The sequence below is a fragment of the Chanos chanos genome, chromosome 1, assembly GCF_902362185.1.
Source record: "Chanos chanos chromosome 1, fChaCha1.1, whole genome shotgun sequence".
Lineage (NCBI taxonomy): Eukaryota > Metazoa > Chordata > Actinopteri > Gonorynchiformes > Chanidae > Chanos > Chanos chanos.
This window is the reverse complement of record NC_044495.1, coordinates 18652668-18667317: the sequence shown is the minus strand read 5'-3', so window position 1 is coordinate 18667317 and position 14650 is coordinate 18652668. Positions and strand designations below refer to the sequence as shown.

Genomic DNA, 14650 nt, shown 5'->3' with positions numbered 1-14650 from the left:
CAATTTGCTGCTGGCCCTCCAACGGTGCCAAGCATGATGAATGGGGTTCACCAAGAGTCTCGACAAAACCAGCTGACAGCATTAGTCCCTAAGACAAATGATACTGATTTAAGCCTCAAGCTGGTGGAGAATTACCACCTTTAATAACATTGGGAGGGAACCGCTAGCATGTAGTTAAGTAAGTGAAATGTCTCACTGTACCACAAAGCAAACTCAACGCTGTCATCCCCACATGGAAGCATTTATTGGGAAAAGAGTGTACTGGCCAAAGTTGGCATTGCATCACCTTTCAAATGGCCGGAAATATCAAATTGCTTGGGTGATGACACAAATCCCAACCATGTCAAAACGAGGATGGTTCATGTTCCGCTATAACCTTTCAATAATTCATGAAATTCACAGTGTGTGGTTTAATGTTCTACCAAACAATGCATAAAACTGTGATAGTTTATATTCTCTTCTATCTGTAGACAGCAAAGGTTTTCCCTCCATTGAACGTCAATACCTGCTGTCATTGTCAAGTTAAACCATTAAACTGACAACATTAATTACCAAATAATAATCTTCTCACTATTATGAACCTTTCTATCCTGCTCATAATTTCTTTTAAGGGACCATAATTTATTGAAAAAGGAAGTGACTTTCCCACAAGAAAAGAATGTGTGACAGACCTTTTATTTTCTGAATGAATTTTGTTGCTCATAGCCTTTCTCCCTCACATGGGAAGGAACCGCGGAGGGTGAGCAAGTCAAACAGTTTCTTTTCTCTCCATCTCCACGCTAATAACCACCCCTGATGAGTAATGACATAAAGCCAAGAGTCTGACTTTCTCTCCCTCCCTCACACACACACACCCTCTAATCCTATTAGGAAATGCCAAATGAGCCTCTGAATTCCACTAGACTATAATAGTAAAATACAGCAATCTCCTTGGACTGATGTGGAATTGTAGGATGTCTCAATTATCACACAGCGATATCTGAGACCTAGTAATCACTGGATGGCACACGTACAGCTGAGGTATGTACTGGGATATGGATTTCCAGTTTAACCAAACCATACAAAGCTGTTGGCCCCAAGATTCAACCTCGAAATATGTCAAATTTGACATTCTCAAAGCTGTTTGAAGAGGCTACAACAATTTACTTTGACAAGTATGTCATTTGTGTAGGTCTACAGGATTTGTTAGGGGTCAAATTCTAAAGATGTGCTTGACATTTCTTTGGTGATTTACCTCTCAGACATAAAAGGGGAGAGAGGACCAGAGCCTTTTAACCTTCATCAGACAGTCCAGTAGCTTTTTGATTCTTTTATCAAGCTCCTTTTCAGTTGCAGTGCAATAGCCTGTTTTATGACTGTCAGCTACATATACATAGAGGGTCTTTGAAAATGCCCCCTGTCTAACCTTGCTCATGAAATACAATGAATTCAATAAAGGATTACTATTATCCTTGGTTTTTTATTAAACCCATTCCTTGGCAAACTTTAAAATGACAGTGATCATGCTTCTGTAAGTCACAACAGAGAGAGTAGGTGAAAGCAAATTGAATATTAGCATGGCTTATGGACTTGGAAAAGCAGTGAGGCATGGTCAGAGTCTTCCCAGCATTCCAACCCAGAATGAAAGGCAATGTCACAATTGTCTGCCATGTTTATGACAAATAACTTTGATGATAAGTGGGACAGTGCCAAGCCTGCTGACTGTGGAGGTGACCTTGCTTGAGGCCACTAACTGAAATGATAAGGAGACGAGGTATGGCAGATAGTTCTAGACCACACCAAAAAAGGCCTAACTGTGGACTCAATAAGGTTGGTTCCAGTATACTGCTGATTTTAGATAGTTGGGAGGGCAAGTCCAGCCAGACTCGAAATAACAAAACACAAGTTACTGTTAGAAGTATATTGAAGGCAGATGGTTGCACACACGTGTGGCTCCTGAATTACTGAAGCAGTTAACATCCCAACGTGTTTAGAGTCATGCATACAACTGCTCGACACGCTGAATCAACCTTTATTTTGGCTACCGTGGCAAGAGGATGAAACCTGTAACCTTGAAACTCCTGTTTTACTTGTATTACAATTTCACTTTTTTCAGTGACAAACACTGTTCAGCTTGTTCTGTTTCATGAGAAACAGTGGCCAAGATGATATTGGAGTGGAAAACTGAAGGAAAGACGTGACAAAACAGGGTCAAGAGTGGTCAAATGAACATGCTCTTCTTCATATCAAAACATCCATGAGTGCTGTTCTAATCAAGTGTAAAAAAAAATGCATCTGTGGACCATATACAAGGGCCATCTTAGTAACCACATTTCAAGAAAATAGAACAGAGATTGTGGAATGTTTTTCCCCTTTACCAATGAGATATGCACTTCTATCTCAAGGTATCAGACAATCTTAGACATCAGTTTTGACAGTAAACTATATTTTGACTGTAGCAGACAAAAGGGATATGGTATAGAGGTGCTTTACTTTACATTTAATGCAAGCAGACGATAGCAGTTTTGAGTTTATGCTTTGTGATGAACAACACCAGTCTACTGTAAAATATTCATCTTCTAACCAGTCATGCACATGAGATGTGCACTGAGATTTGGTGGCAAAAATATAATAAATATTTCATCAAGAAACAGTTCAAAAAAGAAAGAAATGTTTTCAAATCAACCCATCATCTAAAATCTCTGAAATCTATTTAGCAGAGTAACGTCACAACACTGAAAATGCCTTTATTAATGTCAATGTCTAGCATGTGAGCTGCTTAAAATGTTATCCCCTTTTAAATAGCCACTGCCTGTCTGCTAAGAAAGACATTTTATACAACCCATCCATCAATTAATTATCTTTGTTAATTTGTATTCTATCAATACTAAAGTAAAAATACTGGAAACTGACGCTCCATAAACTGACGGAGCATGTTATGCTAAGTTGGGTATAAGGTGACCCAGCTCTGTGATTTCTTATTCCTTCAGATTAACGGACACAGCTTCATCTTCTTGGCTCTGGGGTTCAGGGTCAGTCTTTTTCACATCAGCCCAGCTCTTGTGTGGATCAACTCATTTTCAATGTCCCAGAATGCTCTCTCCTCACCCAGTTCCACTTGCAGACCATAAATCTGTCAAAATCACCGTGAGTCTGATGAGTGAGTGCTCGCCCGGGCTGAAGTGAGAAGGGTGGTTTACAGCGGCAGAGAGAGGACCGGGATGGTCTGAGTAGTCACAGAGTAATCTCTCTGCAATCATTTTCAGGAAGTGTATATTTATGAATTTGAATGACAATTTTTACCCAGCAATAACTTCCAGAATGTCTAAAATTATTTTCTCTGAGTTGGCACAAGTTTAGCAAGATCTAAGCCTCTGATGTCATTGTCTTATGTATGAGGAAACAGATGACATTGTTCAATCGATGCATCTGGCTCAGTAAGCAATCTTATAATGTGCACATCACAGCAAATATCTTCATTTCAGTTGAACTGTTTCACGGGGTTGCTCTGGTGCCATATCACCGCTTTAGTTTTCTCTTGCTGTTACATCATGGTCATCAGTTTCTGTCGTTCATGCACTAATGTCAAGACCCGGTGTCTCAATTTATTCTCATTGGACACAGTGGCTCTCTGTAGCAGGTCACACTGCTTTGACTGTTCATCTATCTCTCTTTGAGAAGCGCTTACTGCAGATCGATGGGCAGGACAAAGCTCTTCCCTTTCAGACTCATGCAAATCTCCCTCACTCACATTGATTCCTTTCTCCACTAATCTGGACTTCACTGCTCTGCAGATATGTCACAGTCAATGGCCCAGCATGTGCTACGCTAATTCAAGTGCAGCCTTGTTAAATGAGGCTTGTTTATGTCTGCATTGATAAAGCAGATGTTGTGACAAAGCTCTTAAATAAAATCGATTTGTTGTCTTTAAACAATTGTTCAGGTGTAAAATACATTATCTTGCATCTCATTGCTTGCATCTTAAGAGGAAAGTCTTTCAGATGAATTCAAGAGTAATTGATTTGACACATTCCGAATAAGATAGAGTAAAATGCTCAGATGCATGACGAGTGAGACTGGAAACTGGATTACTGTCAGTGTCAAGCGTCAGCCATGTCATGTCAACCCAATGACAGCAGGAGAGAGACAGATGAATGCGAGAGGCAGCTGACAGCCCCCGTTGTATTTTGAGTGCACAAAAGAGACTGCTTCCCTCTACTCCCCAGATGTCATACGGACAATTCTTCACCAGTCTGAGCTGTAAATGAGAGGAACTCAGCGCACGTTCATCAAAAGAGAAACCAATAAGGAGAGATAGTAAGACTAAAATAGTGAGGGTGAAATAGGAGGGTGGGAGAGATGGAGATGAATCACTTCAGCTCGTTTTTTTTTTGTTTTTTTCATCTAAACCCTTTTTATCAACCCTTTTTTATTTAGTCCATTTGTGAGCCTCCTCTGTAAATGAGAATAACATACACTCCCAGAGAATAAAGCCTGAAAGGAGCCGAATCTTCACTGTCTACATGGTAAAATTTATCACACAGGAGTGATGAATGAAATGAAAAAGTACTTATTACAGTAGTATAAAAAAGGTCAAATTTAAGGTAACAGGTATTAATCTTTCTTTCCACCTGCATGACTCAGGCCTGTTCAACATGCTGTTTTTATGTTATTACAGTAGATTTTCTATGTATCTCATTTCCCTTTCTTTTTCTTTTTCTTTTTCATTCTCTTCCCCCCCCCCTCTCTCTCTCTCTCTCTCTCTCTCTCTGTGTGTGTGTGTCTCTCATCTTCAGAAACTCTCATTCTCTCCTCCGCTCTCCCTGCATGCAGGCTGAGACTAGAGCAGCAGTGCTTAGCTGCTATATCGTCGTGTCTCACTGACTGCCTCTCGTTCTTCTGTCACTTGCAGGAGATGGAGGCAGTGATTAAGTCACTTTAATTGGAGTCTATTTAAGATTCGGTAGAGAACAATGGATTCTTTGATGAACGAGGAGAGTTAGGTTTTGTGTCGTCGTTTCTCAAACTGAGGGGACTCATTATACAAGGCCAAATCAATCACATAACAAGTGCTGACACAGGGTACTAAGTCAAAAAGAAGACACAGTAAATGCCCAGAAGTCATTCCATCTGCGCAGACCAAGGACATTTATTTGCAGTGCTTTCACCCCGAAGGTTGTACAGTATGCAGCTAAATAACCTGCACAAAGAATGAAAAAATAAAGATCCACATTTTAATCATGAGAATGAAGTACTACCCTTAACAGCAGAACTTTAAAAGCGAACTGGCCAAATTGGCACCGAATTTCGTACTAAGGACTACTTTTTAGAGCAATATCCAGAGAAAAATCTATCAAACAGAGGCTCTAGAGAGGTTTTCATGGAGATAGAAAGTGGTGTGTAACTTTGCATTTTTCAGCAACTAAAACAGGCACGTCATATGCTCATTGCATGCTGCTGGCAAACTTGATTTAAATGCCTTTTTTTCTGATAGAACAGAACAGAAATGTGTCCCTATATGGACCTCAGGGCTTGCAACTGCTGCCTTCTCTTTGTACCCAGATGGCATCTTTACATAACCACAGCAAAAATTATGTCCAGATCATTTCTTCATCAAGGCCTTGATTCTCTCGGTACCCATATCTCTCCTATTTTAGAAAAGCCAGTCAAACATATGAATTGCTACAATTTGTGTCAGAACTTTTCTGTAATTGTTTTATGTATATTGATCTACTATTTGAACTCTTATTCATGATGTGTTGCGGACTGCATATTTTGCCCCCACATGTATACATAGTTCTTTTAAACCAACAATACCCATGAATATCATTCTCAATGCTATTGCTTGGTAGGTCCCAGTTCCCATTGATTAAAAATATTAATAATTCAAAACATGAATAAAAAAATGGTTTGACATAATGTGTTACGGGTAAAGAAAAAATGACCCTGAATATATGAACAGATCTATTATCTGACTCAAAAGGTTTATCCCTATCCCAATCCTTCATGAAGACAATCAATAGTGTGTCCTTAATGACGCACCCTCATTAGACACACTGGGGAATATAAAGAGGGTTTTCATGACTCATTCTCAAGCATAACACAGACTACTCTAACAAATCAGGAGATTATTGATAATCTCTTAAACCGCAACACGTCTGGTTGTAAAAAAAAAAAAAAAAACGAAAGAAAGAAAAAAAAGAAGGAAAACTGTGTCTCCTCTCCCTGCCAAGCTTCACAAATGCCTGCGTATCAGGAGGATGACTGTGGGGTTTTATTTTGGTGGAACAGCATAGCCACTGCTTCCCAGGTGACACATTCCACAGCACACAGGAACGTGCCACTACAAGACTCCATTTAGGAGCATACAGACACACAAACTCACACATGCATTGGTAAAGGGAGAGAGAGAGAGAGAAAGAGAGGGAGAGGGACAGAGAGAGAGAGAGAGAGAGAGGAAGAGATGGAGGCTCAAGCCCAGAGATTGATGGGTATATTTAAATGAATATGCCGAACTGACAGAAACCCAATGGAGCGAGACATAGACAGAGCGGGCGTCTGATGTTAGGCAGCACTCTACAGTGACACACACACATACACACACACACACACACAACACACATACACATACACATTCATACACATACACAGATGGATACACAGGAGAAATCTCAACCAAATCAAACATTCAAACTCAATGCACACTGCCTGCTGTCTCACAGAGACAAAGCACTTAGTGTGAATGAGAAAGTAAAAAGACACTTGAAAAAGCACTACAAAACATATGGAACTTACATAGATACCTATCGGGAGATACACACATTATCTATCACTGACACTGAATTAGACCATTGAGTATATGCAAAGTAAGACATATAAGCAGGATATCTTACCTAATTTGGGCAGGGAGTATTTGACTTTGAAGTAATCCTCATAGAACTGAAGCAGTCTCTTTGTGATCTGCAGCGCGTAGTCTCCTGATCCACTCTCGATGGCGTTGGGCCTGGCGTATAGCCGGATCTTCGCCAATCACACAAAAGGAAGACAAAAAGAACAAGAGGGTGTCAGGAGAGGAATGGAGGCCCATTATTTGCAGTATTTTCCCCTTGAGTATTCCTCTCTGAATGCCGACCCATATGCAATACATAAAACAACAAAAGCATCAAAGCCATTCATTGGAACCCTCGCGTATTAAGCTCGATTGCACGGTTTTTCTGAGGCTGGGGTTGGGGGGTGGGGGGAGAGGGGGTAAATTATTCAATTGCAGCTGTTGCACACTAGAAATCTCTCCCAGGTATTTTGTTTGCCACTGAAGCAGCACCATGTACCAATTTCCATCAATCCTAAAGCTTGCTATGTATTGAATTTTTTTTTTGTCTTTGTCATTGGAAATAAATTACATTTCTCTGAGCAACCGTAACATTTGCGTCAACACAGAGTCATATTTTGCTATGGCGGACTCACAGACAGAGGGAGTAGAGAAGGAAGGTGACACTTTGTTCAAAAGGCATTCCCACCCTTAAAACAATTGTTTACATCCAACGAAAGACGGATGTATTGCTTTTTGCACATGGACATCCATTCACACAGAAAGCCCGTGGCCACAGTATCACATTATAAAACCAGAAAAGGAAAAGACATTGTTTCTGACTTTGAAAAGCAAACCAAATACACTGAATGATGTATTGTTTACCTCACATGTGTTACAATATTGATCACTGAGGCTGATATTCAGACACAAGAGAAAAAGTATTACCCAGAACGAGAGAAAACAATTTGAAGTTACTTCAGCACTAGTTCAAATAAAACAAATTTAGAGGTTGTTTATATTCAAATAAAAATACTGCTGGTTAAGTAAGAGGGTGCTGCAATCTTTAATTAATCAATCTGGCATCAATTGATTCCACTTTTGTAATAAGGACACTGAGCAAGAACTGAATGAGGTTAATTGTACTTGAATAGAGTTCCCCCTCTTCCAGATGCCGTTGAATATTGATCAGGCAGGGACGATACAAGACAAATCCTTCAGACTTTCCAAAGACGCTCGTGTGTACATGAGAGTGTAGCCTCAAAGCTCACTTAGAGCAGGATCAATCCAAAGAGGAGCAGATGAGGTAATGATTCAGTGTGTCTGGGCCGAAGGCTGACGCTGTTGCTGAGAGAGCCTGGCAAGATGATGAAATGTTTGCATGTGTAAGAATTAATGAGTCTGTAAATCCGTAGAGGGATGAAACTGGTGGAGACTGTGCTTGCTAGAGAGCAGAGAGAGCAAGCTTGTCAATAAAAGCATGACACAGTCCAGTGGCCCCTGAAACCTCATTCACAGAGTTAGCCTAGCAGAAGTCACGCACACGAACACTGCGACCAAGGTCGAGCTGACCACACCGCTCATCGACACCAAACATCGGATTTGAGGTAAAATCGGTAAAACTTAGACTGCGTAACTGACAAAATCATAAACGATCAGTGATCACAGGCATTCGTCAAACTGAAACAGCTTGAAAAAGTCTGGAAACGGAGTATGGGAAATGCTCCGTGCTCCATTTAAGCTTGCGTGCAGGGAAAGTTTTAACAGCTATAATAGGAAATTTACATAAGTGAACCGTGCCGAGAAGCCAGGCCTGCACTGAGAGTAAATCTCTGTGGGGGTGTGCCAGAGCTGCCACCACTTCAAAGAACAGCACATAATTGTTTTAGGCGAGTGCAGTGTTCCTTGCTTCCTGACATTGAGAATATAATGGTGTCCAGCCCACACAGCTTAAAACTGGATGTCTCTTCTCCTACTGCCTGTGTTAGCCTTCTTTTCAACACAATTTGGATTTAAGAAGCATCGCATAGAAATGTCTGTAAGTTATTAATCTGACCAGATTAGGAACAATATGTTTCATCCTTAAATTCTGGGAACTATGTAAAAAGTGTTGCTGGGTAGATTTTTTGAATCTCAAATCCCTCAACTTCTGTTTCGAAAAAAAAAAAAATTAAATGATGGTGAGATTTTATGTGTGTTCAGAAATTTGAAAAAACAATAGTCCTCAGAGTCATGTTCAGAAAATTTGATAGCTACTTGTTTTAGATGTCAAACATATTGTACAATATAAGGAAGACATAAGGAAGTCAGTGAACGTCCTGAGTAAAATTCCTCTAACGGAGGCCTCCTGTTCACCCTGTGACACTGCCCTTGGATGATGGATAGTGCGAGAGGACTAGTGTGTCATGCTAATGTGATTGATGTAGAGTGCCTATGTGAGAGCTCAATGTTATGAGGAGAAGTATGGAAATAAATGCACCAGATAGAGACGGTCATTAAAGATTTTGCCTAGGAGATGATTGGACAGTAATAAGGATAAGAGGGTCAGGGCATTGTTTGTGCCCGGCAGAGGGGAAGAGATACAGAATGCCCTTGGATAAGACATCACAGATGAATAGGAAATAATTGCACTGATGTGAAAAGGGAAGAATCCAAGGTCAACACACAGCTCAAAAATGTTACAAAAATGAAGCAACAAAAGGACAGCGTTGGATGGAAGAAATGAGTGACGCTATTAAAATGAAAGAGGCATAGAGAGTACACAGAGAAATTTTGTACTGATCTGTGGTATTTATATTAAAAAAAACTGTGTCTAACAGAGAATCACATCACGAAAATTTAATTGCTTCTGAAAGTGACCCGTAATTGATAATAAATGACTACTTTCAGAAAGGATTGGTAAAACTTACCACTACACCACTGTCTGTGAGTGTTTCTATATAAGTGAAGTTGCACACTGCCCATGCCAGGTAATATGTAGACATTCGGGGTGTCCTGGAGAAATGGTTTGTCACCCATCCATCCTCATCAGAGTAAGAGGCCTCCACAGGCATGTTAGAGAGGGACAGGTAGGAGCCTTCATGCCTCAAGGTTACCCTAAAGGTGGCTTTATAGATGGGCTCATCAAAACATGGAAAGGCCTTTCTGGCATGAGTTGGAGAGAACTGAGTCACCGCTAGGAACCTGAGAGGGAAAGAGAGAGAGGCAGACAGAGAGATGGGAGGGATTTTAGAGAGAGAGAGAGAAAGAAAAAGAGAGGAAAGAGAGAGATTACATATAAGTATCCATTGTCAAGCTCTGACAGAAGTGGCCCATCATGTACTTGCAAAAAGTGATTTTATCTTGCTTCAGCTTTTTAAAACGTTGACAACAAGCTCTTGATTCCAAGTGTTTCGATGGCTTTTTTTCCCTCGAGCACTTGAGATTGTGTCTGATTTATAACTAGTAATCAGCTTAATTTTTGGTGGTGTAATTCAAACAAAGCTTCATTTTAAATGCAGGAAAAAAACAAGCACAAAAACAACATACAACAAATGTATATTTTATCCAGAACCAAGTGCTCTAGAACTATGATAAGTGTGAAGCACTTGACACTCTCCTATTGTTTCAGCCAGCTAGGAATAAACACACAGCCAAAAAAAACCCCACTTCAGATTTCATAGCCACATCTGTTTGATGTTCAGGCTCACCATCAAACTGACACATTTCATATTAATTTTTTAACCGACATGAGCACTTGAGTGTGCTCTCTTTCCTCGAGCACAAGTTCTACATTTTCAACAGATGACAAAGTTTCTAATCGTCATAGAGCTGGGGGTGAAATGTGTGTGTGTGTGTGTGTGTGTATGTGTGTGTCTTTTCTACGAGACAGCCCTCCCACTTGCATGAGAGTTAAGGACATGGCTTTAGTACAAAGGGCTCTCTCATTGATGATAGCAATATTGCTGCTGTACAACATCCTAGGAACAACAGTTTAAATCCAGGCAGGTGGATTAGCAGCTATCAAAGCAAGTCTCAAATCTCTGAAGGGGAAGTACTGGCCCTGCCACCTACGGGTGTAACCTCACTTTTATCACCTAACACAGTAGTGTCTGGACTGCTGGGAAGGAGCCTCAGTACAAAAGCCTCCCCATGATGTTTGCTTTCATCAGTAAGTGCTAATGTATTCTTAATGATTAAAGAGACTATCTGCTAGCCCATCTCTCTACTTGACTTGATTGGTTCAGAGGTGGGTTTAGGTTTAATCTAGGGTTTCAGTAGAAATCCTCCCTCCTTATTCTCCCTCGAAATCCTTCCTCATTGATGGCAGGGCTAAAGAATATTCCCTAAGGGGTGTACATCACAGTAAATGCCCCCTTGGTGACACCCAGATCAGTGTTTCCAGCATTCAACTGAAAGAAGCGCCAATCAGTTTGATGAAGGTGGTGCTGAGGTAAGACTATGGATCTCCTCAACAGAAGCAAACTGCTTGAAGAACAAATGGCTAGAATTTGTAGGTCACAGCTGGGAGATTTACCATAGGACTGTCATCTCATTGGAAAAGCATTACAGAACTGCCAAAGAGGAAAAAGAGCGTGATAATGAAAGGCAGCTTGGGGACACAGACAGTGACTTAGGCCAAATTATAAATGGCTCAAGGCACTTTTTGTAGGCGTTATTCACCTGGGAACTAGAGGCTGACAGTCAGGTCTGCTTAGCGGCCACGGACGTTTTAAACTTTAGAATAATAACGTACATTCTTATTGCCACTATACATTTCTTTCTGGCATTACATAAAACACCCCAGACAGCATTGTTTCTGATAAACTAATGGTTCTTGATTTTTCTGAATGTTTTCCTAAAAGCCTCTGACTTATAATAGTTGCAGGTCTGGCCACTTATTTTTGACATTTGAGAACACATGTAAAAATTCCTTATTTGGCTTGCATGTACATCAAACTGTTTGCACTCTACTTTTCAGCCCACATATCTGTTCATTATTACAGTCTCACTTATCTGCCCCCAAACACTCCCAAATCCCTAAAAAGTTACTAATATTGTAATCTTATGATCTTAAGGAAGTGCTAGTTTCAGCAATCTATTAATTTGAGCTTTTTAAAATAAACTAATCATGACTGAGACAGAGTTTTTGTGACCAGATTTTATTAATGACACACTGATGTAATTTCATAGGACTTCTATAGCTATTCATGAAGCTTTTGTAAGTGAACTGTACGCATTGTAATGTATTATTGCAATCAAAATAAGTTACACTAAACATTATGACTGCTGTATATGACATTATTAGCGCATAATGATTTTAATAAAACTCCAATTAAATTCAGAACTGTGGTATTAGCTTGCCTCTTTCAATTCATTTGCCAACAATGTCCCCTTGGTTCTCTTCTGTGGGAACCACAGGAAGGAAAAACGCCAGCTGAATATAAACTTTTCAAAGGCAAAGTTTGCACAAGGTTTATGTGCCGGAGTATGAACAAGCACTATGTTGACAGCTGAAAGAGAAAACAGCTGGAAGCAGTACAAAGGCACAGCATGCCCTGGTTATTTCAGAGGTGAACGGGATAGTCAGTAGATCGAAGGAGATATTACAAAACTGTGGAACAGTGAGGAATCTCATGTGGTAGAAAAAGCTCTGTCTGTTTAAAATTCTGGTAAAACCTCAGGCTACACAGTCTTTAGAGAATCTACAACTACATATACTTGGAGTTGTTGAGGAGGCATGATGCTACAAAAATTAATGTTCTGGAAAGAAAAAAGAACTATATACAAACCTAACATAATGAATGTAGATAGGATAGGGTCACTTACAGGAACAATAACAAGCAACATGTTTCTTAACTGCAGCTTCATGCAACTTTATAATGAAAGAGAAAGCTGACAACTGAAATCCTGTGCATTGGTGCAGATTCAAAGTATTTAGTGTCCACAAGCCGTCTCTGACTTCATCTGCAACAGATTAATTTTTTAAAAATGAACAACTTTCTTGATGACTGTTACAGCCTATTCCCAGGTGAAAATCATCTTGCTTATCACAGTATCTATTTAAAAAAATCTATAAACTTTAACTAAAGAATATGGCCTTAAATTCACAAAGGAGGTGATTGCAAGCCGTGTACACCACAGTAATGTTGAATTTAAGATAAATATGGGAAACTACAGATATTTCAGGACTTTTATCAATTAAATGGCAAGCACGTGAAAGTTAAGCTAATGGCTGAATTTCATGAAACTGGTACTGATGAAAATTTATTGTATATGATGCTGTAGTTAACCTGCACTGGCATCTCTTAATTAAAACATTTGAACAGTACTCAGATCTATCGCGTGTATTTTACCCACTGTTTCAAAAATGTTTTCTGCTGAGCTCTTTAAAGATTTTTGCACGTAAGTTCCAATTAGCTTACCTGGGATACCCGAAAACATATACACTTCATTTTTTTTATTATGAGACGTAATCCTACTTTATACACTCATATAGAACTGAGGGAGAAGCGGAACAGGAAGCGCAAGTGCGTCCGTCACGCGATTAAATTGTATAATTACTTGATTTCATTTCACTATTGTTAAACACGGCTCTGCTCAACGGTATCCGAACACAGATCAACCTAAACCACCAAGCTGCCTCAAATTTCTGTGAATTTTTATAATTCTTCATGAGGCAGAACTTTGAAAAAACCTAAGTTTAGTTATTCGTCTTGTTTAAGCAGAGGGTCAAAACTTTTGGCAGTGATAGCATTATTAGAATAGGCTCTACCACGACAGACATATTACACATAAATTAAGTGGCTGAATATTGAGTATAGCTATAATATATAATTACCTTCTTTCCCCGTGCAATAAGTATGAGCTACGGAAAAATCCCAAAAGTTCGTTTTCAATTTGTGCTTCGAATGTTATATTGACTTTGTAGGTTCTGTGAGGCTTCATTTCTCTGTGCAAAGCAATGACATAAACTTGGTTGGACGGATAGTGAAACTGACGATGTATTCTCATGACGCCCGGCTTTTTATTATCCGAATAAACTACAACTTTCTCCACCTCAAGCCTGTCAGTATGCAGCACGACAAACTTAGTGGAGTTCACGCACTCAAATTCAATGTTAACTTCCCCGGAGAAAGTGAAGTTGTCCATGTACACTGAGAGCTTGAGGTCATAGTGGCGGGGACGCAAAGACGTTGGTAATCTCAAATGTCGCCATGGCTGGGCATCTTCATCTTTGTGATTGGAATTACTGTCCCGAGACTGATTAGACTTGGTGTTCGACCCGTTGCTAGCCCGTGAGCCGCTCTCCCCGGCGCAGTTCTCAAACCTGACGCTGAGTAACACCGCAACGGCCGTAACGATGATAAGCGTGAGTATGGAGATAGCAAATCCCAGCACCAGTCTTTTGTGCACGGTGATGTGCCGTTCGGTTGTCCTGGGCCGGACCACTACGCTGTCGGCCCATTGATCAGACAGGCCTCTGCCGTTTCTCATGTTGTTATCCTCAATTCCCATCGGTGTGAACGATAAGCCTTTTCCTCGTTTATCCTCCAAAGACATACTCTGTTGAATATGACGTTTGGTCAGGACGCAACAGGAAAAAGCAAGTCGTTACAAGAGACTCAACCCCAGTAGTAACAACTGGAAACAGTCATAGATGGATCTAGACGCAGCGTGCATTGAGTGCTCAGAAGTATACAGCCACAATAATGATACAGTGGGCTAAAACCACGAGATTGTTCAAAAGAACTTTCTTGGCACGAAGCTCGCGGGAAAGGTGGTCTTTCCAGAAAATAGGATGTCTGATGTTTTATGCTCTCCCCATGTCCATCCATTCTTTAAGGCGTCTGTCTCCTCACACTTACATCGCTGCGCAGAACG

The 14650-nt window shown here is 40.2% G+C and overlaps 1 protein-coding gene across 1 annotated transcript in view; it reads right to left on the bottom strand.

Annotated features, from left to right (window-relative positions):
* Positions 1-14284, bottom strand: part of LOC115821812 (thyrotropin-releasing hormone-degrading ectoenzyme-like) — an 85322-nt gene extending 71038 nt beyond the window's left edge. The window contains exons 1-3 of the mRNA XM_030785601.1: positions 13608-14284; positions 9697-9970; positions 6873-6999 (exon numbers count right to left, since the gene is read on the bottom strand). Coding sequence (XP_030641461.1) covers positions 6873-6999; positions 9697-9970; positions 13608-14284 — 1078 coding nt within the window. The remainder of the gene's footprint in view (positions 1-6872; positions 7000-9696; positions 9971-13607) is intronic.
* Positions 14285-14650: the final 366 nt, after the last annotated feature.